General features: G+C 32.3%; 1 protein-coding gene across 5 annotated transcripts in view; it reads left to right on the forward strand.

Annotated features, from left to right (window-relative positions):
- LOC126928711 (probable G-protein coupled receptor CG31760) overlaps positions 1-23380 on the forward strand; it is a 70267-nt gene that overhangs the window by 33648 nt on the left and 13239 nt on the right. For all 5 annotated transcript variants that reach the window (XM_050744400.1, XM_050744402.1, XM_050744401.1 and 2 more), the window contains exons 2-5: positions 1734-1891; positions 3585-3752; positions 10408-10612; positions 14220-14454. In XM_050744400.1, the coding sequence (XP_050600357.1) occupies positions 3606-3752; positions 10408-10612; positions 14220-14454 (587 nt within the window). In that variant the 5' untranslated portion in view covers positions 1734-1891; positions 3585-3605. The remainder of the gene's footprint in view (positions 1-1733; positions 1892-3584; positions 3753-10407; positions 10613-14219; positions 14455-23380) is intronic.

Below are 23380 nucleotides of genomic sequence, written 5' to 3' on the forward strand. Positions count from 1 at the left end.
TTCTCAAGAAAATCGACGGGTGTTTACGCTAAATTGTGTGAGAGTTTACGATGATGTCAAATGCCGTTGAGAGTGGCGTGACTGGGAAATATCATTTCGACTTTTACGATCGTGTTCACATTTCAGCCAGCCAAAGTGTTCGAAAAAATATATCTATCGGCGTACTGAGTTCGCGAAAATGTCAATTCGTCCGAGATACCCGAGTATGCATCACAATACGCGTATGATATGAAGATACTGAATATAAAATATTCAAATTTTCCAAAGCATTAGATATTCGATGGTGTCGAATATTTTTAATAAAATTGACTATTATGAATAAGAATTATACATTACAATTTTGTGAATTTCTAAAATAATAATTTTGTATAATAATTAGTATATTTAAATGCACGTGCATATTCCTTTATTAAAAAGTGTTCTCGCGAGCAAAATGGGTTATTTGTTCTCCATATTTTTAGCAGTAAATATTTCATCGTATATACTGTTAACAAGTAAATAATTACTTTTGTCACAGAAAACAATTCATTCTTCAATTTATATATGAATAGTTGTATAATATTTATATAACTATATAATTTTAACACCAAATTTAATCATCAAATTGTTTGAACAAACAGCCGTCAAATAATTTGGAGATCCATTATAGATGTATAATAAAAGGTAACTTATTTCGTAAATGCAGGGGCTAGAAGTAGAAAAAGAAATTTATAACAGCGCGCAATCATATCATTGGGCGAATTGTAGGAAGTCCCTCGAGGAACCCCATCATGGACTACTTTATTTAAATTAGCGCCTCTTCTAGCACGAAGCACGACACTGAAATAATTTTCACCGCGAGCACGGTGTTGATATTACAACCGTGTTTCAAAAGGGAAAACTCTTCTGCCACAACATAAAGTATGTCGTGCAAAAAAATAATGTCCTTCCCTAGGGGAAGAATTATATTTTCAATTTGTTTGTTTCGGCTACATTATTAAACCACCGAAACACTGAACGGCGTATTACACGGAAATATTAAAAATCTACTAAATTCGAGACTATCACATGTATTATTATTCGTGTAAAAATGAGAAAATATGCATCGACAATTTAAACAAATATTTTCCTCTGCAAAATAAAATATATATATTTATATATTCGAGACATTTTATATTGCAAATTACATTCATACGAAACGTAAAACAAATATCTCATCAAAGAATACTTGGTTTCATCCGATAACATGGATGACAATTATTTTCAGTGGTTTTTATATCACAATAACTTCGCAGAAGAGGGTACTTTTGATATTTTTAAACAAATTTCTAAATCGATATGAAATTTTTGTCAATCTGAATGACGTCCGTGCTCGTGTGTATACGTAAAATAGTCAGTGATTTTGTATACATACGATCTAAAGTAATCTGGTTTATGGCAATTCGATATAAACGGTGGAACTTTATATCTTTGAGCTCTCATTGAGCAAATCCGAATTTGGTTGATTCCATGCGAAAGTCACAAATCATAAATAGCGTAACCAATTAGCTAAATTACTAAACTCTGTTACTTAAGCATTAATGTATTCTGTAGTATTTGTAATATTTTAATAAATGTAATATTTATATATTTTGTAATATTTTAACTAACGTTTTAATAAATGTAAGCAATGTATAGACTTGTCTTAGATATTGCCATATCGTGTTTGTTAAATAAATGTTACAATGCATAAACGAATAATTTCTGTTTAACAGAACCACCTCTTCGTGATGAACAATCGGTGAAAGTGGCAGGTAATCAAAGAAGATTAAGAAAATCATCGAGGAGAATGTCGAGGAAATCAGAGGGGGTGGATGAACGCCCCATGGATCCGGGGCTCAAACTTGGTACCACTTGAATGCAAAAGAAAAAGGTTTGTTTTTGTACGAAACAGAAATTTCCATATTCTTACTTAATTCGGTAGATATTAGTTTCTGTATCGTAATACTTAAATATGCTAACAATAAGCGAACGATTTAGTTTTACGATCAAACACCGTGCAAAGTATCAGATTTTAATCTATTGTATTATATTATTACCATTATTTTGAGTAATACATTTAATCACAAAGTTTGTTTATTCATGCAGAACGTATTTACAAATATGTTTAATTAAGAAGGACAGGAAAAATAAATTGCCAGATATAAATATTAAAGTCAGGCGAAAGTTACTTATATTTTTTGTAATTGTATCAAATGCTTTTTATGCGTAAAAAGGAGCTTGAATCTACAGTTACTCTGATGACTGATTAGGCATCTTATGACTGATTTAAAACAGAGTAACTGCTTTGAAATTGGATCAAACGACTTGAATTTTTTTTTAATTAAAAGAATTAGAGTTGACTTGGTGAGTTATATAGAGTTGTATTAATATCTATAATTAATTTCTATTAATATCTATAAGTAATTAAAAAGCTTCGTGAAGCTTTCTCTCACAGAAATGTAAATATGCTTCAAAATATTTTGGATTCATTAGAAGAGCTGTAATTACGATAAAGCAACTGGAAATTACTAACATTCAAAGAATTTGCCAGAAGTCCTGAATCAAACATACGAGTAAATACTTAAAATTGTAACATAGAATAAACATACTTGAAAATTCGTTTCTGTAACATGCACTTAAATTACGTATGTATGTATAATCGTACAACACGTATCACTTAAAATATTATTTTTATCGTTAGATTTGTTACAGTTCCAAATCATCAGCACGACTCTATATTACTATATATCTTCCTTTGTATGCACAATTAACAAGTTTACTATTTTATTCTAGGAGTTAATCATACTGTAACGAATTTAATAAATGTAGTCGTCCTAATCAAATAAAATCGACAGATTTATAGTAATGGAAAATTTATATTTCGTTAATATAAATTTTACCGATATCTGCAAAGTGAACTCTATATGTTCTCTTATGTTAGAAAATAATTGTATTTCTATCCAGTATATGAACTGGGAAACCTTTTTGCTTATATAATCCATATCAATATGTCTGAAATTGTATCATAGTCTGCTATGATTAAGTTCAATGGTAAACTGAAAATATTCTTTGTTTACCAATTTACATCTCTTTTACTGTTTTAAGTAAATACCCTTATACGCTTGTTTACAAGTCAAAGAATTTCCAATGAAGCTCTTTTTGAGTATTTCGATGTCGAAGAAGCAGAGTTATTGTTACACCTGTGAGCTCAAATTAGTAACATTATTATCAATACGTTTTCTTCAATTAAAAAATTCTAGATTATTTTCTCGATCATCGAATACGTGCCATTTATACAGAAATTATTATTAGTTTAATTGAAATATATATAATTTTGATTCACTAAATTATGTTAGTGAAATCTACTTGTAGTATCTCAATAGTTACAAAGCCCTAAATTGCTTCCAAAGTCTACTTATAGTCTATCTTAACATTGTTCAACGTTGTGTATGGTTATGTCTTGCTACTAAGCATCAAGATTACAAATATTGATTCTCTGTTTATCAGTTGCCCTTCGTTCCATCATATATGTAACTATTTCTGAACAGCGACAAAGAATAAATTGATAAGCACTTGTTTTAAAGTACAAATGAGCAGTACGCGGGATGGGCAAATCTTGGCTTTGGGCCCTGTTTCCTGCGACGATGACGACGATGACAATGATGGCGTACGTTACTGTAACGACGGCTACCTCGACCTCGGTACCGTCTCTTTTTACAACTACCAGCAGCGAGATTTTCGATACGAAAAGGGTAAAGTAGTTTAATGTCTCTCAATTTCTCCTTCAGTGGCCTTCTCGTTTAACTTGGACAAACTTTCTTATGTTTCATAATGTGATTAATTAACAGGCCATTGAAATATTACGTCATTCTACCCCCTACATTCTATATTTTCTCACAGGCTGCATGTTCTTTGTTCTTCTATATGTTTTAAACGACAAATACTTCTTTTTCACGATCCTTTGCTCAAAGCATTACCAAATGGCTATTTTGAATCTGAATACATCGTTAAATAATATCGGACCGGCACTGTACTAAGTGAGATATAACATTGACCTAACATCTAGTGAGTTGTTAATTCACATGAGTTTCTTAGTTCTCGAATCTTTCTATTATTTTCGCGTTATTTCTAAGCAAATCGATTCAACGTATAATAAGGCTCGTAATACTGAAAAGTATTTTTTTATCTTAATTTATATTTGATTCTATTATATTTAATAATTTAGAACGACGTGAATGCGATGACAAAATGTCATAATGGTTTTGTAGAACCGCCTTTAGAAGGCTACAATATAAAACACATAATGCTTTATTCTTTTATAAAATACTGTTCGCTGAACACGAACGTTACAACAAATAGAGATCTATTGTAACAGCACTCAATAATTGATATTGTATATTCGTTATTTTCTTTATGCCCTACGTTGTTAAGGCATTCAACGTTAAAACTACGAAACGGACGCTTGTACATTAGAATTAACTTATCTTCGTTCCTCATTCCACTGACACAAAATACAAAAAAGAACTTCTGTAATTTAAAATGAATTGCAAATTGCTTAAATTTAGTATATAGCGTTTAATTTGATACCGAATTCCAAGAAATAATCTTCAGAAAACAACAGCAATTACCAGATCTCACTACAGAGGGGAGAATGCGCTCGATAGGTTCTATTTCCCAACGATCTACCATTCCATTGATTTGCGCATTCAAGCTGTCACTAACAAGATTACTGACTTCTAACTCCACTTAGCACATAGGTCTGTATAAAAAGGAATTTGCGGAACGTCAATCTCCTCACAATGCGAAAGATGCGGCAACTTTTCACAATAATTGCAGAATTCTGCTCTACTAGCGATAGCGATTCAACAGTATAGAATAGCAATCATGCTTTTATTTCAGCTGGAAAATGTGACTTTCTTCGAATAGTTATATCATGTACATCGATCCTGGCAATTGTATTAAAACTGGAAATGTTGACTCGTGATTAGATTCAAAATTCTTGTTGTCTCACCGTGTCTGTCTCGGTTAATTTTTACTTTAATTGTGACACGAGCTTACAACGAATATTAAGTAATTAATTATCTAATCGAGATATCATTTTTATTTGAAATACGATGGCTGCTGATGAATGGATTCGAGTTCGTTTGAATAAAATAAAACAGTTGGCTTTAAAGAGATTATTGCTATACACGCTTGCGTTATACATACATACGGGTAACGTATGATCACGTAAGTGAATTTTGGTTGCAATGGTGCGCTTGCATCAGGCGAATGAATGCTCTTTCTCTCCTCACTCCAGCAAAATTAAAAAATAAAAGTGGAAACGCGTATCCGTTGGAGGATTCAGTTTCGTGGATCCAATCAGGTATTCTCGAATGCTCTGCGGACGCTTCAAAAACGCTCCGACTGTTTTCATTGCGCAAATATCGAGCGAATGCTTTCATGGCGTGTTCTTGCAAATATTTGATTAACTTTAAGTGACAAAAAGAAAGCGACGATATGAGGTTTCCCGACTATTTTGTACAATAAATATCATCCGTACGCGCATACAGAAAGTTCAATTCATTTTATTTCCACCGGTTATACGTGCAATTTGTTCGTTCATGTTTTCGGCCAGTGTTTATACCAACTTGCTTATTTCCCTTCTGCAGAATTAAAATCTTCCGCTGTTCGCTAAAAAAGTTTGGAATTTGTAATAGCAAAAGAAGTACGTACACTTTATATGTCGAAATAAACCCTCGAAATTTGTTACTGTATATCGATAGAAGTAGAAGTTAACAAATAGATGTTGTATCGCGACCTAAGCTAAGGGAATTGGAGTGTTGAAATTTATCAAAAATAGTGAGTCAAGAAAAATAACACAAATGTGGAGAAGAGATTGGACTAAAATTACGGCGCGAAAACGAATAAATTTGCAGTCGCCTGAAAGAACCGATTATATTATACGACGTAATTCTATACTCAGAGTAAACGTAATTTTATTTGAACGTCCTTTCCCATAGCTCGAATCGACTACGACTACACGAAAGGAGGCCGATGCCCCCGAATCGATGTGTTTGCGTTAATTAGTCTAGGGTCAAACAGGGGCTAGTAGGAGCAAAGGTTCTTCCCATGTAACATATCCTAGTTGACTTCCTAGATGTTCCAATTGATTAGGGCTACACATCCTCGACTGAACAGCGAAACCAATATTCATCTGACAACATTTCAACAAGCTTATGGCGCTTCGGCTGAGTTTCAAATTAACTCACAATGCGCGTAAGTTGTGCCTTGTGTCGGTTGGAGAGGAATCGATAATCGTGAGAATGAAAATATTGCAAGTAACTGTGTTATTAATTGTTTATTTAATAATAGCGTGTAAAATTAAAAACTAACGTTCGTTAGAAATAAATTTCGTTAGAAAAGTCATAATTTTATCAAAATTCAGAATTATTACAGTTCAATGCGTTCAACCAAACATTCATTTTCTTGAAATTCAGAGAGATATATACGATAGTGATATAATCAAAGTCTGTTACATTACAAGTCATTGAAATTATACCAGCATCAGACAAATGCTCTTTAACATTTAGAAATTTTGTGGAGATAAAATAATAATTTAATCAAATATTATACAAATATTCAATATTCATTAAGAGTTAGAGCTATAAAATATTATTAAAGGTATATTATCTTCTTTTAAACTATAGAGTAACTGCAAGTTCTAATATGTTCCATAAGTAAAACTAACAATTGATATTACGATACTAAATTTTTCTTTGTGGAAGTTTACCAAGTAAAAGTTGGTAATGCATGCATTGAAATGAAAAAAAGAACAAGCAGAAAGTTCGTAATATGATAGATTAAGTTTTTGGAACTAAAATAAATATTTAATACAACGTTGTTTCGAATAAAAACTAAATTTGTTATTATTTCTTATTTTTGTTGTAGGTGTTTTTAAACAAAGTATACTTCTACAGACTTTTTTTCTCATTTTTACTCTTAGAATATAGTTCTACCTCTTGATGGAATAAACCAAACGCTCTCCCTGTAAGGAATGCTACAATAGAGATAGGGTAGACAAGAGCTATCACCTAACACCCTCGGCTAACTAATAACCCTCATCCATCCTGTTCACATCGCACAAGGGAAAACCACGATCTACATAAAATTGGCTTTTAAATTTTTAAGCTAGTTAGCATAATCAAATTCTAAAGTACTACAATTTTTTCTAACAATGGATTAATTTTTGTTGCAAATTTACACAGCATTTTTATTTGAATAAAAAAAAGGGCTATTTTTAGTGGTTTTCGTAGAGAAGAGATACGTATAGCAGTTAATATTTAGTATTTGGAATTCGAATTTAAATCCAAGTGAACAGGTTTCAATTTTACGAATCAACATTGAATTATCCTATTTAATATATTGCAATTTATGTTTGCTAAATTTATCTGCCTAAATTTTTTGCCATATACAAGAAAGTTAAACGATTATTCTGAATCATAATATCTGATGTGACAATATATTCTTTCTATTATAAATCTAGCTAGCATTCGGTACGCGTATGTTGCAAATGCGATTGATAACAGTTGACGACAAGGCATAGTTGGTTCATTAAATGTAAATTCTGGAAAAAAAGATGCATCGATCTAATAATTTCATTAGACACACATATATAATAATTAAAAAAATGTACATGTGTATTAGCTACTAATGTTCTAAGATTTGCATAAATATGAAAAACAGTTTCATATTCGCGTTTCATATCCGTTTGTAAAGGCAAATTTTAGTATAGATGAAATAGAAATCGCTGTAGCGGAAGTAAGTAAAATTATGCTCTGATAAATGAACAAATCGAGGTATACCTATTACAAGATGTTCAGTTTCCTCCTTTCCATACTTTCTTACATTCTCTGGCACAAACACTCCACTCGTCCTCAGGAGTACCACTTTATCGCTGATCTTTCTCTCTCTCTCTCTCTCTCTCTGTTTGACCTTTTCTCTTTCCGTTTTTCGTTCTTTATTACCAAGTGCAACTTCAATCTTTTCGATGCGTTCGGTGTGGATTACTTCAACGTATTTCTCCGCTGAGACGTACCTCTCAGGGAATTCGTAAATGCAACAAACGCTGTGTACGGGATGTATATATTCCTAATATTTATCGGAGTCTGTAATCTTTAGACTACGGAACTTGCTCAGGTTTGCTTCGGCTGTATCTCGCGCAAAGCGGTTTTGCTGAGTAGGCAGCTAAGCCGAGTCGCTGGCATAACCTTCAGCTCTGCTCAGATAGTTTGTAAATTACAAGTTTAACGGCCGTCGATGAGAGGAACAGTTGTTTTCTCCCATTTAACGAGACGCGACAGAAATCTCAAGACGGTTCTAGCTCGCATGGTTCCGCTTGGATGCCTGCATAATAACACGACTTGTTGACAAGCAACAACTGGAAATAACTATCGCTGTCGCGACACCGGACGCCACATTCCATGCTGTAAAGAATGTCTCCTGTTGGCAGAGAACGAGATATTACCATCAGTCACCCATCAGAGTTAGAGATACAAAACTTAGCTTTCGTACGTCTTTACAGAAATGTACGGCTGTTATCGCTTGGCTCACTCTTTGGAGGAGAAAACGACCGGGTAGCGATCGCCTAAAACTTGCTAAAAATGCACAGAGACGACTACCTGGCTCGACCCTTAAAATGGAAACAGCGGCTGAATTATTCGGTAGTCGCCTTCCAGGGAAGGAGCATCATCGGACTGTCTGAACGTACGCGAAATACATAATATTGTGATAAGCGTGGAAAGACTAAAGAGTGGAAAACGATTGATCGCTAGTCGCCTGATAAACTCAATAAAGAGAGTACATGGATTCACCTGGACGCTTGAGAATACACAGAGAGAACTGCTTCATCCGCCGGAATAAAGAGAACAACTGGATTATCCAAGAGGAGGAGTACGAGTAGATTCTGGACGTACGCGAGACACATAATATTGTGACAAATGAGTATTATCACTTGAGTCACACTCTGGAGGATAGAGCGGCTGGAGTATCTACCGATCAGCTACCAGAGAGGAGAATATAAGGAGTCTCCGTCGCAATAATTACAATGCGAGGTTTCGGTTGCTTAAAATCGGACATCCGAAAGCGAAGCATTTACCGATTTTGTTGAATTTAATTGTATTTGAATTGGGCTTGTAACATTCGTAAAAATGGATAATCTTCTACGCTTGTCCTACTACACAGAGAAATATGAAGGCAGTATGCGAGTCACGTGTTACCGTGTGAACGGATGCGATATGGGAATAGAAATGAGAACAGGAGAAGTAGATAAAGGGTCTTTCTACATAGAGACTTCTTCTATCGTTGTCTTTGTGTGTTACGTTTACTTAAGTATTAAGGATTATTAAGTATTAATTAAGAGTCTTAAGAATGTGAAGAATATTAGCTATCCGAAGAGATGTAAAAGCCTTAATCAAAGAAAGTTTGTTATGTCTCATAGATAGAACATGATGTGCCTTTTTTCTTATTTTAATCAAATAGATTTGGACTTTTTAGTTTACAAAACTACAAACTATGTTATTATTATCAGTGTTTGATTCTTTGCGAAATTAAGGACACGATGGAACATTAATATCGCTTTATGTATCGAGTCTGATAAGTTGAGATTAGGTCTATATTATATCTCACTAATCGCAATTTACTTCTGTGTAAAAAAATTCGCGATGAGGACTAATATATTTTCGGATCATTAATTTCAGAATTTTCACTCATTTCGTTTATTTCTTTCAAATCCATTTATTACTCAAGCAATTACGCTCCTAGTTATTTTTTCGACAACTGTTCAACTTGCGTGCGCATACTACGGATTTGCTTAAATATTAATATATAATTATATATTATATTTTTATTCATGCATGAATATATATGATACAATTACAGGAATACAATTGCAGCCTAAGGGAACAAAGAAAATCATTTACATTTTAAGAAAAGAGAATTCCTCGTACTTAATTTTGCGTAATACGGTTGCGTAATATATAGTATCAAAATTGTATTGGACGATACCATTAATCATTCAATTTGGAATGCAGGTTATATTCTAAAACAAATATTTGTTATTGTACTCATTATGTTACTGTACACAATTTCTTATGAAATGTACGTATATATTTATAAATAATTTACTTGCTTGCGTATTGAAAAATACTTGTAAAATTTATTTATCACCGATTGTATTAAATTTATGAAAACACATCGTATGAAAGTTGTTCATATTTATGTGAATTAATTTATTAAAGAGTGAAAACATACAATAATTACAATGTTGAAGGAGGAAAAGAAAAATATTTAAGTTTGTAGCAAGATGTCGCTTCGTTTTAAATTCTGATTAATTAATTAATGCGATACATAAATTGTGTTAATTGAAAGGCGGGTATCGAAGAAGCTCTGGACGTGATAGAGGCGGCATCGACTGGATCGCTGGGTGAAGATTGTGCCACGACAGCTGGTTTTAAATCCTTGCCAGCTATCGTAGCACTTGATCCTCGACGTTACGATACAGCACGTCAAAAAGCTGACATGACAGCCCTGATGCTCCAAAATCTTGGCACTATCGGAGTATCAAGGCACAATGGTGAGTTACTAATAATAATTGCTAGAAACTTACAGTGAAACATTCTATGTAAGATTTAAGTTACAATCACTTTAAAAAAATTGAAGCAACAATGATAAGTAACAATTATAGGGTACATAATATTACTATCTTTTTAGTTACAAGCATAGTTACTCTTTTAATGTATAATACTAAACTCTATCAACTTTATCTAATATTTACATCGAATATTATCAACTATAAAAAGAGTACATTATTAATATCGATAATTGGAATAAATGAGGAATCCAATATGTTTTTAAAGAATTATCTTATCGGAATTCAATTTCATAATCAATTGAATCAAGTAAAAGAATATTATCATCTAATGATAGTGTTGGGGTTAAACCAAGATTTCTGATTTTCCGGTGAAATCAAAATAGAATAAGTTATATGATTGTAACGATCATGCAACGAATTGATTATTTTATGTAAAAACATAGTGATCATAATGCAAACAATTTATTACAGTCACTTAAAACTCAACCTATCGCCAATAATGTCCTGGAGACGTTAATCACCGACAATCTCAGGATCAGCTAAATCATTTAAGTCAAATAAACAATAATCGTTGTAAAATTGTCAATCTCAATGGCATAAGAAGAATGTAAAGTGTCATGGACTCATAGAATATTCAATACATTCTCTGTTCTGTTATTTTGGTAAACTTATCACTATTATATATTTTCTTTACAATTTACACTTTCTGAGAAAGACATTAAAAGAAGTATTATTAACAAACATAATCGGCCAATGAATAAAATAAATTATGTTGCAACAGATTATCTTTCAAATATTCGTTAACCTTTCAACTGTGCGTGTATTTTGAAGAAGTATATAATATTGTAAAAATTTTACCGATGCCAATTATAACGAACAAACTTATCGAGCAGAAGACTGTCGAAGTCTTAAATAGCAGATAACACACCGTTTCCTTCTCCCACTATTCCAACATAAATGAGGACAATAAACAGCTAGCATTTCGTATCTAAAGTATTAAAACAATTCTCAAAGAATACATCTTTTATGTCACTTTAATCACTCGTACAGACAGTGACGGCTATAGTAAAATCCCATTTATTGTAACTCCATTTAGTGGAATGAGATTTGAAATTTTAGTTAATGTCCGATCAAATGAACTCCTGTCGATTCAACTCACTTATCTGAACACGAACCCTTACTATATGTACCTGAATTTTTTGTTTCCCAATCGATTCAGATAAATGGAGTTTGATCGTAACATTTCACAATAGATTTTCAAGTACTGTACGTGTTGTTACGACACACGGTCGACTTTTCGTGATATTTAAACCTTGGAAGTATTTACATGCAAGGTAATATCTAATCTATCTTTTGGAACAATTACCCTGAAAATGTTAAGGCGAAGAAATTGTAATAAGAGTACATACATGTTGAATAGTGATAAACAATTTACCGATAAATAGTTGATACACTAGAAGGCGCGTACACAACGAACTTTTCAAATTACTAATTAACTATGATTTGTTAAATCGAAAGAAATTTCCTACGTCTCCATTCATGTGCAAAAGTTTAACTAACTCGGCTAGGAATTAGTGGTTGACAATCTTTGTGTTGCTGTCTCAAAAGAGAGTTACTAATTAGAATGTCTGATATCTAATCGCCTGTAGCGCGTTTTCACTTGTGAAGGGGTAGAGGCGATGCTCGTATTTATGCGAGTTGAATGCGAGCAACGATGCGGAATATCCTCTGGGTCTGACACTTCTATCATTGTACTGTTACAACCGGATGTATGCTTCGAAAATTCTTACATTACGTCTCTATTGCTATTTGTAGACGAAAGAAGCGCATATCCTATACAAATATTTAATCCTTTCCCTTAAGACGAACTCAACGCTTTACGCGTTGAGCTTAAACCGAAAATTGTTCTTCAAAAGTAGCAATTTTTTAAATTAACTCGTAAATAGCATAATGTAAACGAAGTGCTAATACGTATGTGCTGTTGAAACAAATAGAACACCATAGCAATGTTTTGGTCAAATCGTAAATCTCGTAAGAAGCACCAAAAGCGAATTCACGATAGTCCTGCTTACATTCAACAATCAATGCGATAACTATACTGATAATATTGTCTATTTTGTATAAGTTCTAGTGCATCATTATAGAAAATTATGCACAAACCTTAAAACAGTATAAGTTTTGAGTTCATTTCTTCGAATAAATGTCTTTAAACTAGTTTAAATAATATTATATTAGATTGTTAATAATATAGATTAAATATTAGTCGTCGAGTCTCTACATTTCATGCTGCGTCGCTTATCCAAAAATTTGTGAAATACTTAGATTCTCAAATTTGGAAAAATTATTTTACAGGTGCGTGTTATATATTTGTATAGATTATATATAAAAGTATAAGAACATTCTTCTTTTAATATTCTAGAGGATGTAACTCTCTTAAAATGAAATAACTATAATACTTAATAAATAATATTTGCACGTGTAATATTTCTCAGTATTATGGAACAAACTCTGACAAACCAAGGAAACTAAACAATAAAAATTCCTTCTTTTATTTTATAACGCATGAAACATCTTTCTCTAAAATTTCTTCTCGTACATAAGAATTAGAAGAAAAAAGGACATAATGGTTTGACATTTCAAAATATGGGAACACTTTCTTGTCGTTATTGAATTTTGAATCGACAATCTACGAGAGAAGCGTAAAATCGATTTGCCCAATAAACCGAGCACGATGACGGGCCGCATTGTCAACAGTTCAATTTGTACGGAGCCTGGTATATCAGCACCTAATCGAATTCCATCGGCTGAAATGGTAACGAGAATATGCATACCATCGAAATACATTGACTATCCTCTATATGGTTGGACTGATTTTAACTCTGGGCATGGATTGATTTTAAAACGAATCTATAAAGTTTTTAATAAATCCACAACTACAGTTACAAAAATACACTTTCTCGAAATTTTATAGATTTATTCTTCGTAGTTAAATTCTGTAACGATATTATTCGTGTCTCTGTCGTAATTCTACTTACGATCGAATCGAATAACAATCGTTTCAATGACGATAGAATTAAAAAGCCTTGCTCGAATAATATATTATACAGAGATGTTTTTTTATAATACTTGTTTTTATTCTGTTCGTGTAACAACGCTAGAAGCTAATATTATTATCATTCTTTTCTATATTTTTTTGAAAGAAATCCGTAATTACACGTTTGTCGCATAATCTTAAAGCTGATCACATCATTGATATTTTAATTAAACGAATTCTTAAGGCGAAGAAGTTATGAGGAATAAATTACATCACGTGCTGTGCCCACATTTTTTTTTCTTTTTTTATGAATGAAGGAATTTTGGATACTTGAAGGTCAACTTCGCTTTATGTTGTATTTAAGGATTTGTTAAACGGTTAGTTACATTTTTCGAAAGCTTTCGAAAGTAGCTCGCATAAAATGTGTCACAATTAATACTTTGGTTTCTCTAAACCAAATTATTGCACAAATAACGTAGAAGTTAATGGCTTATAGCAATTCAAGCAATCGATATATACCTGATTTTCCTATCTTATAATTCGTTGTGATGTCAGTGCTTTTAGATGTGTTAGCAAAATCATTGCTGATGTCAGTGAACGACGCCGTAGAAACGAGGGTGATCGCACTAAATACGTCCACGGGTGCGGTTATTAGCGCAGTCTGGTTGGAAAGAAGCCCAGGAAGCGTCGGAGAACCGTTCAAGGTCGAGAGTCACGGACTTCAGCCAGGATCTATACCGGATCCAAATTTGCCATGGTTTGAAAACGCGGGTGCCACCACAGAACTGAGGTTCGATTTGCCTACTGTATGAATTTCAAATCCTCACGCACTTCGATAAAAATGCATGTTTTGCATGTATCAATTGCGCTATCATTGCTTTTATATTTCCGATCGTTTATGAAATTTCCAATTCTTTTAGATCGAAACTACTCGAAGAAATTTAGACAATTTTGAACAGTATAGTCAGCGTACGATTAGTTTCTCCTAGCGTTTATACCTTTCACCATTTATACCCTTAAATGTATCAAAATAAATCGATTCCACGACTTTTACGAAGCAATGTTAACTAAAATACGTTGTTTCAAATAAAGCATCGCTTATTCGTAACGATTATAAATTTTTTATACATTTGGGAAGAATACGTTTCCTAGTCCGCAATTGTGTTCAGAATATCACAATTATAGAAATCTCAGATTGCGAAATAAAGCTTCAATACGTATGTAATACGTACATACGTCGTGCATAGGTCTTTTCTATCGAGGAACGAACTTTGATTAACAATGGATATAGGCGTGGCAAATGAAACAGAACAGATAGAAAAATATGATATTACGAAATTGGTAAAATACCCTATCCGAAAGATTTTGATCTCTTGTTTTTTGCAATAGCTATAATTTGTCGCTTTATACGAATTTTACGACATGATAAATTTGATATATTTTATTTCTCAGATAATTACAAATATTCTTCAGTTATGTCTTTTGCACTGATAACAGCAGCTCAGCAACGAGAACACTTTAATTCAGAAATAAAGTTTGACAGATGTACCATATACTGCATTTCTCACGTACGACTTTGAATAATCCTACGTTGTTCGAACATTTAAACTTGTTCACACGAGCTTCCAAGTTCGCTCGATAAATTTCCAATCGAATTAATTTTCCAAGATTGAACTGCTAAGATTAAAAATTTTTCATTTTTATATTATGAGTATTTCTCGATCACTTTTATTAAAGCGTATCGTTGAAATGACCAGCATTCTCGTCCTTTTTCTTTCTGTCTGTTATACAACCTGAACTGGTACCCAGCAACTGGATAACCAGGTCGTCGCATAATAGGAGTCCACCTATTTTTCCCCACCACCTATGATTTTTTATTCAACTATAATAGGAGTTCATGTTTGCTCATGACACATTTGCTCTTAAATACATAATAATGTTGCAAACTAGTATCGAAGCGTGAGAATGTGTCATATAATGCGCGACCCTTACTGTTTACTATTTTATTGTTAGACGTTCATATAAATGGATCGACACTCGGCAGCGGTTCAGATTATAGCTCAGATAAAGTTCAGTGAATTGGGAGCTAGTAAAATTTCGTTCGTATTTATTTTATGTCAAATAAAATTTATATAAATGGAATTCCATCGTAGAAAATCTTGGCCTAAAATGTTCTTTGTATCAAATTATTTGTAATTCCAGAAATTACCACGATTGAACTTTTCAAATAGAGAAGGTTTGTCACGATAACAAGAACAGTTTCATTGAACCTAAAGATTGGAAGAGTAGCACTTTCACGAACGAGTTGAAGTTCAATTGTTTCGAAAATTAAGGGGGAAGCTACATACAGTTGGTAGAAGGAACGACGTATTAGAAAGTAAAACACGGTGTGACAGAAGCTGGTGAAGTCAGTTTGATAAGTTCGCTGAGATTAAGGAAACCGTGTATGATTTAATATATAGAATTATTTCAGATAATATTTTACTGTATACATAGGAAGACTGACGACAAAAGATTGCGTCTTTCAACATAGTAACGAAAATAATTATCAATATAAATATAATTATCTGCTAACATTTTTATACACTTAAGGGTTTTAAACTCGATGTTAGTTTTATTTCAGATTTAAATAAAATTAAGAGCATATACTTTGTTTTAATATCAATCGATGATTAGTCATGCTGATGTCAATGCACAGAATACGGCTACAGAGTATTAATAATAATTTTGTAAATAAAATATGTCAAATTTATGTCATAAGATAAAGTACAGATTTCTGCTGTGAAATGAAGTGGATCGAAATTTTCGAACAATGTAATTTAACAATCTCGTAAGTAAGTGGAAATAATATTTTTTGTTTGACATTTGTATTGCCATATATTTTTCGGGTTTCGACAATGTTTTTAGTAAAATACTACGCTCTGTTCCAATTTGCAGACATGAAACTGACGGTTAACCTAAACCGAGTTTCAGGTCTGCCCCGAAGAAATAAACTGAAATGTACACGAAACGTCGAAACACAGTGCGACGTGCTACAGTGTATTAAAAACACAATCGAATCCCGAAGAATCACAAACATGTAATTTGATAAACGTGAAAGTTTAAAATCTAAAATAATATTTCTTTCTCTTCTTTTGTCCTTTTTGGTAATATCCAATAATATCTACTATTTATTTTAGAAATCGTTTTCAAGAAATGTAAAATGAGAAATTCATATAACTGGAAACTTTTGCTCGATACTGTACCTTTCAGTTTCATCTCCAGTCGAGAAATTTACTCTCAAACTCTGTCACAAAATTGTTGTCATAAAACTGTGTTCTAAAAATCTCCATTGAAATGTAAATTCTTCACTCTGCTTTCTCTATATACCGCTTCTTTCATTGATTTTTTCATCACTTGAAACTTAATATGAAAAACTGATAGAATATGTGCAAAAGACTGCGTACATTTTTCCACAACTTTTTATTTGTAATTCGATAATCTATAACAAAATTAAGGGAAAGTAATCGTATAACGTGAACTCCATATCAGAAATATTAATTCAATCGTTTATTTATACCAATTTACTTTAACCAAACATTATTTCCTCTAACAACATGTTTTTTATGTTTCTTTATTCAAAATAAATTCTGCTATATAGTGTGCCCGGTCTATCTCGAACCGCTCAAATATTTCGAAAAACATGAATCACACGAAAGAATATTTCAGACAAAAATTGCACTATATCGACAGCGATATACGTATCTACTACACTCTTGTGTATTCGACTTTGTCATCACCTTGAAATCTCCTGTGAAAGACTATTGAGATTATAATAGTAATATTTGAAACCAATCCGAAAATCTATATGGAGGTTACAAGATATTTATTATAAATTTGCTGTTAATGAAAAATTAGTATACGGCATAAATTGTATACTGTCTAAATATACAATTGATGCTAAAGATATCTGTATTGTAGCTTATAAATATACTGAATGTAAACTAAATCACTGTAATGAAATTCTTTGGCGATTCTTTACCTCCTTCTCTCTCTCTCTCTCTCTCTCTCTCTCTCTCTCTCTCTCTCTCTCTCTCTCTCTCTTTTGCGAGATGTACAAATAATAAATACATATCTTATAACTTCTATATAATTTTCCAGATCTGTTTAAAATTTTACTAGTATATATAATCACATGTCTTGTTACAATGCCAATGAATTTTCAAAATATTTTGTATCATATAGATCATATTCTAGAAATGTTCGAATATTTTCCTGAGCCACTATATATCGAGATAATATTGTCATTCTCGTTCCTTCTTGTAACAACCAGGTCCGTTTCGTTATTGGTATAAAATATTTCCAGCGATCAATATTTGAACGATGAATTAAGCATCGTTTTTTTCCTATGACACTAACATTTATATTCTTCTTGTTCCTAAACGTAATAATAATTATTCATAATTAAACATAATAATCGCAAACTTTTGCAAAGCATAATATAAATTCTTTCTTATTTATCAACTTTAAATATGATGATTTTTAAATAACAAATTATGACGTAAATTACAGGTTATTCTATTGTTCGAAAGTATACAGTTTGTTCCGAAAAGAGCTGATTGTAACTGAAAATGAATATTTTGCCGCTCTCTTTTAAGTAAATATTACAGCCGATTATTGGGATGGGTTTATTCTTCTTTAATTATTGTTCATGTTGTTCGTATAAAAATTTGTCTGATGTTATTAAGTCGAACAAATGCGATCTGACTTTATGCGATGCTTATTTATTAGATATTAAGTATTCGTCGAAAACATTATTTAAAAATAATGTATTCACATTTGCACATAGCTTTTTAAGAAGCATCAACCTGCACGCACGCACACGCACAAGCACAAAACATTTTTGTTTTGCACTTCGCCCTTCATACTTGATTTTCGTTACCTCTTCTCGGTAAAGTAACCGATTTTAACATATAAGAACGGATAAAAAGATGATTATAAATGACGAACAGTATTGCCAATGCAGTATTGTTACATACATCGTGTTTTGGTTGTAAAATTTAGACAAGAAACAGGTATACATATGCAATATGTTTTAATTTGGAAACAGTTCTACCGAGAAGAAAATAAACATTTCATAGGCGCTCCACGATCATTCATCATCCTTCATCATCTTGTACGAGCGTCAAGTCATAGAAACTCGATACGCAACAATGAGATACGTTTTGAAAAATTTTAGGTCTTGTCAAAGTGATTATCACAGTGCTTATCCAAATCATATATTGTCTGAATGTTTCAATGTTCATGATTTTACAATTTACATGCTATCTGTTACATACATGGAGTATATCGAGTTAAATTATATAAATATTCTATCGAATTATCATCAAGCATAAGTAAAATACATCTATAGCCACGATAAGATTAGAAATAAGAGCATAAAATATGCATAAAAGAAACTTTATAAAAAATCAATGATTTATGTTTGTTAAGAGACTCGAAGTTACGTCAAAAACTATAAATTGAACATTTCGTGGAAGTTCCTTCGTTATTTACTACGACAAATCCATTGATAGTTATCCTACTATTCTTAATTCTGTTAATGAATTGATTTAAGCAATGATTTAAACAAATTTATTGAATATATAGTAAAAAAATATAATGTTTTCCCAATAGAATTAAACGATTAACACCGTGTACCGTCTCTTATATCACTACATAAATTTGATAAAAGAAACATTTTTTATAATGTTTTTGATGTACAAGAAATATATTACAAGTTGTATAAATTCTAATTTGTTTTGATAAAATACACACTACCGGTAGCTGTGCCGTCAAAATGTTTACATTAAAATTAAATCTAGTCACAGGATTAAATAAAACACTTTCTTCGATAAGTATCATGCAACTTTGTTCGAATTTCTATACACACGATAGCAAAAAAGGAAACGAAATACTATATCGTAAAATTAAAATGTTTTTATGGAATAAATAACTTATTAACCCCTTGGCATCGAATCGTATTAAATGGTAAATCGTTATATATTTGCATGAAAAACACATTTAGCTGCAAGAGGTTAAGCTTTTATCCTCTTTACGATTAGTAGTTTCGTTTAATTTACTATTAGATATTCTTTAGATTTATAAATCTTTTATATAATGCATATATGTTGACTTTATTTTGAATTGAATGACGAAAAACATCTTTTTTTATGGTGTAAAATCTATATCTACACATCTTTAATCGAATTGTAATCTATTTATCTCTTTCTTTTAAAGCGGTGTAAAATACTTTTTATGCTATTTCTTTCTTTTTCGTGCTAATCATAATAATCGAGTTTTCGTACAACTTTTCATATATTTTGTCACTGAACTTTCTTGTCGTATTATTTCGCGACACCTGTAGCAAGTTTTTAGGCAAACTTTTAAATTTATTTTTATGTGAACTATAACATGCCTCTCATCAAGAGCAATTAATGACCTTATTGCCTTATTACTTCCTTTTAATCTCTTAATTGTAAATGAGGCTTTCAGTTTTGTTTATACCGTTTTATTTATAACTTCTATTCGCAACATCTGTATCTCTTCGAGTACGATTTCCTTTGCTCGAGAATGAAAGCCCACAAAATTCTGATCCTTCTGTTTATTTCTAATGATCTTTCATTTCACTAAAAATATCTTCAACGTAATACAGTGTAAAAAAAATAATACGAAGTCAACGAATAGTAATATATACGTCGGATTATCATTAGAATCTTGGGCGCGTAACAATTCTTCATTTGTATTAGCCATCGTTTTGCTCAACAGAGATTATATTTACAAATATAAATATGACTTTTACAAAGTTTAACGAATAATAAGTTTAACGAATGCTATTGACAACGTTCTTGGGTTCAATAACGAATCCACGGTCAACGGGGAAAACTCTTTGTACAATAGAATATATTTTGAAACACAAAGTGACGTTAGCTGTGACGCTCGGTTACTTTCTGATTGACTCACAAGACGATACCAGTAAACTCTCCAAGGTGATCACAAGAATAAAAGACTGATACGATCACATTTGTCAATTGCATATTGACCGGGGATATCAACAAAATTCCAAGCGCCGTTACTAGGCAGACCCGCGTAGAGCCGACATTGCTTCTGGCCGGGACTTGTTTGTTAATACAGCGTGTGTCCCTCAATATCGGTACTTCTTCTGTTAGGTAAAAACGTTCATCCCGTAACCGTGGACCAGCGACCAGTTGTGTCATCTCAAGCCCAAGTATTGGGGAACTTCCCAAAAGAAAGGCCTGATGTCCCTACATCTCCGACATATATAAATAATAATGAAATAAATAATATATAAATAATAATTTTTAAGAAGCGATTGAATTGCGAATTTTATTATTACGTGATATTGGTCTTACGATACGAATAATGCAAATAAAATGAATATAGTTGAACAAGTAACTTTAATACATTATATTTATACTATTCGATGTGTTACAAGATCTGTCAATTGACACTTCTGCTGCGTCCTACTTGGTTCTTTACACATTAAGTAACAATTTTACTTTTTCTTTTATTTCGTTCATTGCGTATTACAGATATCGTGTGCATTGTATTCAAGGGTCTTTATTTTGAAGGGGAACATAAACTCTAAAACAGAACTCTACGATAATCAATACGCTATCGGTATATCGTTAAAGGTTTTTTATTACATACACCAATGTACGGCGCCGTGGTATTAATAGCTTGTATCGTAAAACTAACCGTCGAATATAATAAAACAAAGCAATTGTTGCAAATACACTTATGAAAAATGTGTAAATACACGTACAGTTTCCCTTTTCCTGATGATCAATTACGAAGAATTTTATGTAACTTAGTTACTAATTAAACGATTACTAATGAAACGGCTCTTATCTTGAGAAAAACATTAAAACCGACAAGACTGTAAAAGTTGTTTATCGCAGGTTACACGTATAAAATTTATACAGGTTCACATTTTCAGTCTCCTCTTAGGCTATGCGGGTCCAATTTCTTCTTCTTCTAATAATAAAAAAGCTGTGCCTGATGCAATCACGTCGTCAAATTCGCGTTGTCTTCGTAAACGATAAATTGTCGCTGGTGCGCGCATAACCGTAACGACTGTAATTTTACGCGCAAGCAATGCTTCTACGTGGCATATAGAACATCGATAACTTCGAAATTTCGCAAAGAAGTAGCCTTAAAGATATATGAAGCAATCATGACGCATAACTTGAATAAAATAACGTAGCCTATATGACTTTACCTTTATCGCGTACCCGACCAATCTCTTCGAGCAATTAGAGCGACGCTTTCCGAAACGATTACTATTCTCTTAAAAGCACATTTTGGTCGAACTTGTCGTTCTTAGGACGAGAGACTAGGGGCTGCGATGAGGATCAAGAGATGTTGTACGAATCATTCTTTATACACGTGATACATACATATGTATAGGTATGGAACATAGTGTGCCAATCTCGTGCAACCCGTACTTTCTCGCTTGTCTTGCAAAGATCAATTACCGTGGAAATACACGCGGTAGTTCCTATTTATAGAGGACTTCCTGTAAAAGGCACTTCTAATTTACTATCGTTTACGAACTTCACATGACAAAGCTATTCGCCTGCGAAAATGCTCGACAGTAATTACGGCAAGTGTTCCGTACACGCGAATATCGCCAATACGAAATAAAACAACGGGAATTCGAGACGCATGGACGATTAAAAAACGAAATACTTCTCGTAAAATTGTTTATACGCTTGTCTTGCAACGAGGCATTCTTTCATCAGCTTCTGCATTCCAGTTCCATGGCTATAAATTTTCGTAATCGTATGAATGTACTAGCAAACGATAAAGTTAATGGATTAGCATATAATATACGCCACTGTATGTGTACAGATTTGTTTCCAAATTATCTCGTAGAAAAGTCACTGGACTATTCCCTGAATTATTATTATAATGTCGTAGATGATCAACAAATCAAAATTCCAGTTTGGAAATAACACGAACGGTCACATCCAGTTGATTTTGCACAAATCCACGGAGAAAAATATACTCGCAATGCGGATATAATGCTGTGTTTTTTTAATAGCAGCACTTAGGTACGATATTTTATATGATAAGCATAATACTCACTTGGTGGAATTCTTTATAGATATTTTTGTATTCTCTGTAAATATTGAAAATATTGGAACTATTATGCTGTTGAATGTGAGTATTTCTTTTACTATTTCGAAAAATTCTTTTCGTTCAAATTTTGTTAATACTTTCTATTGGAAAGATCAAGAAAAGATTTTATGTACGTACACGTTACTTTACACGAAGCTTCGATAAAAGATTATAGAAAACGAATAAAAAACGAAGGGAATAATTTTTTTGATTTGGCTGCTGGACTTTCGTGTGTGGGAAATTAAAGAAAAAAGTATGCAAAAATATATTACTATAGGATTTTTTTATTTATTTGGAAATATTAGAAATTAGGGTTTCCAATGATTTCTATCCTATATAAGTTTATTGATCGATAGATCTATTTACAATGGATTAAACAGGAAACGATGGTTATTTAACGCGAACTAAATACAGTAATGTGCTATAACTAAGGCAACTAAATAGTTAATTTACAATTTACAATTAATAGTTTACAACTCATAACAACTCAGCAACTCAACTCTCGACTCCTAACAACTCGACTCTCAACTCACAACTACTCAACTCGATTCTCA

This window comes from Bombus affinis, chromosome 2 (genome assembly GCF_024516045.1).
Source record: "Bombus affinis isolate iyBomAffi1 chromosome 2, iyBomAffi1.2, whole genome shotgun sequence".
NCBI classification, from domain to species: Eukaryota; Metazoa; Arthropoda; class Insecta; order Hymenoptera; family Apidae; genus Bombus; species Bombus affinis.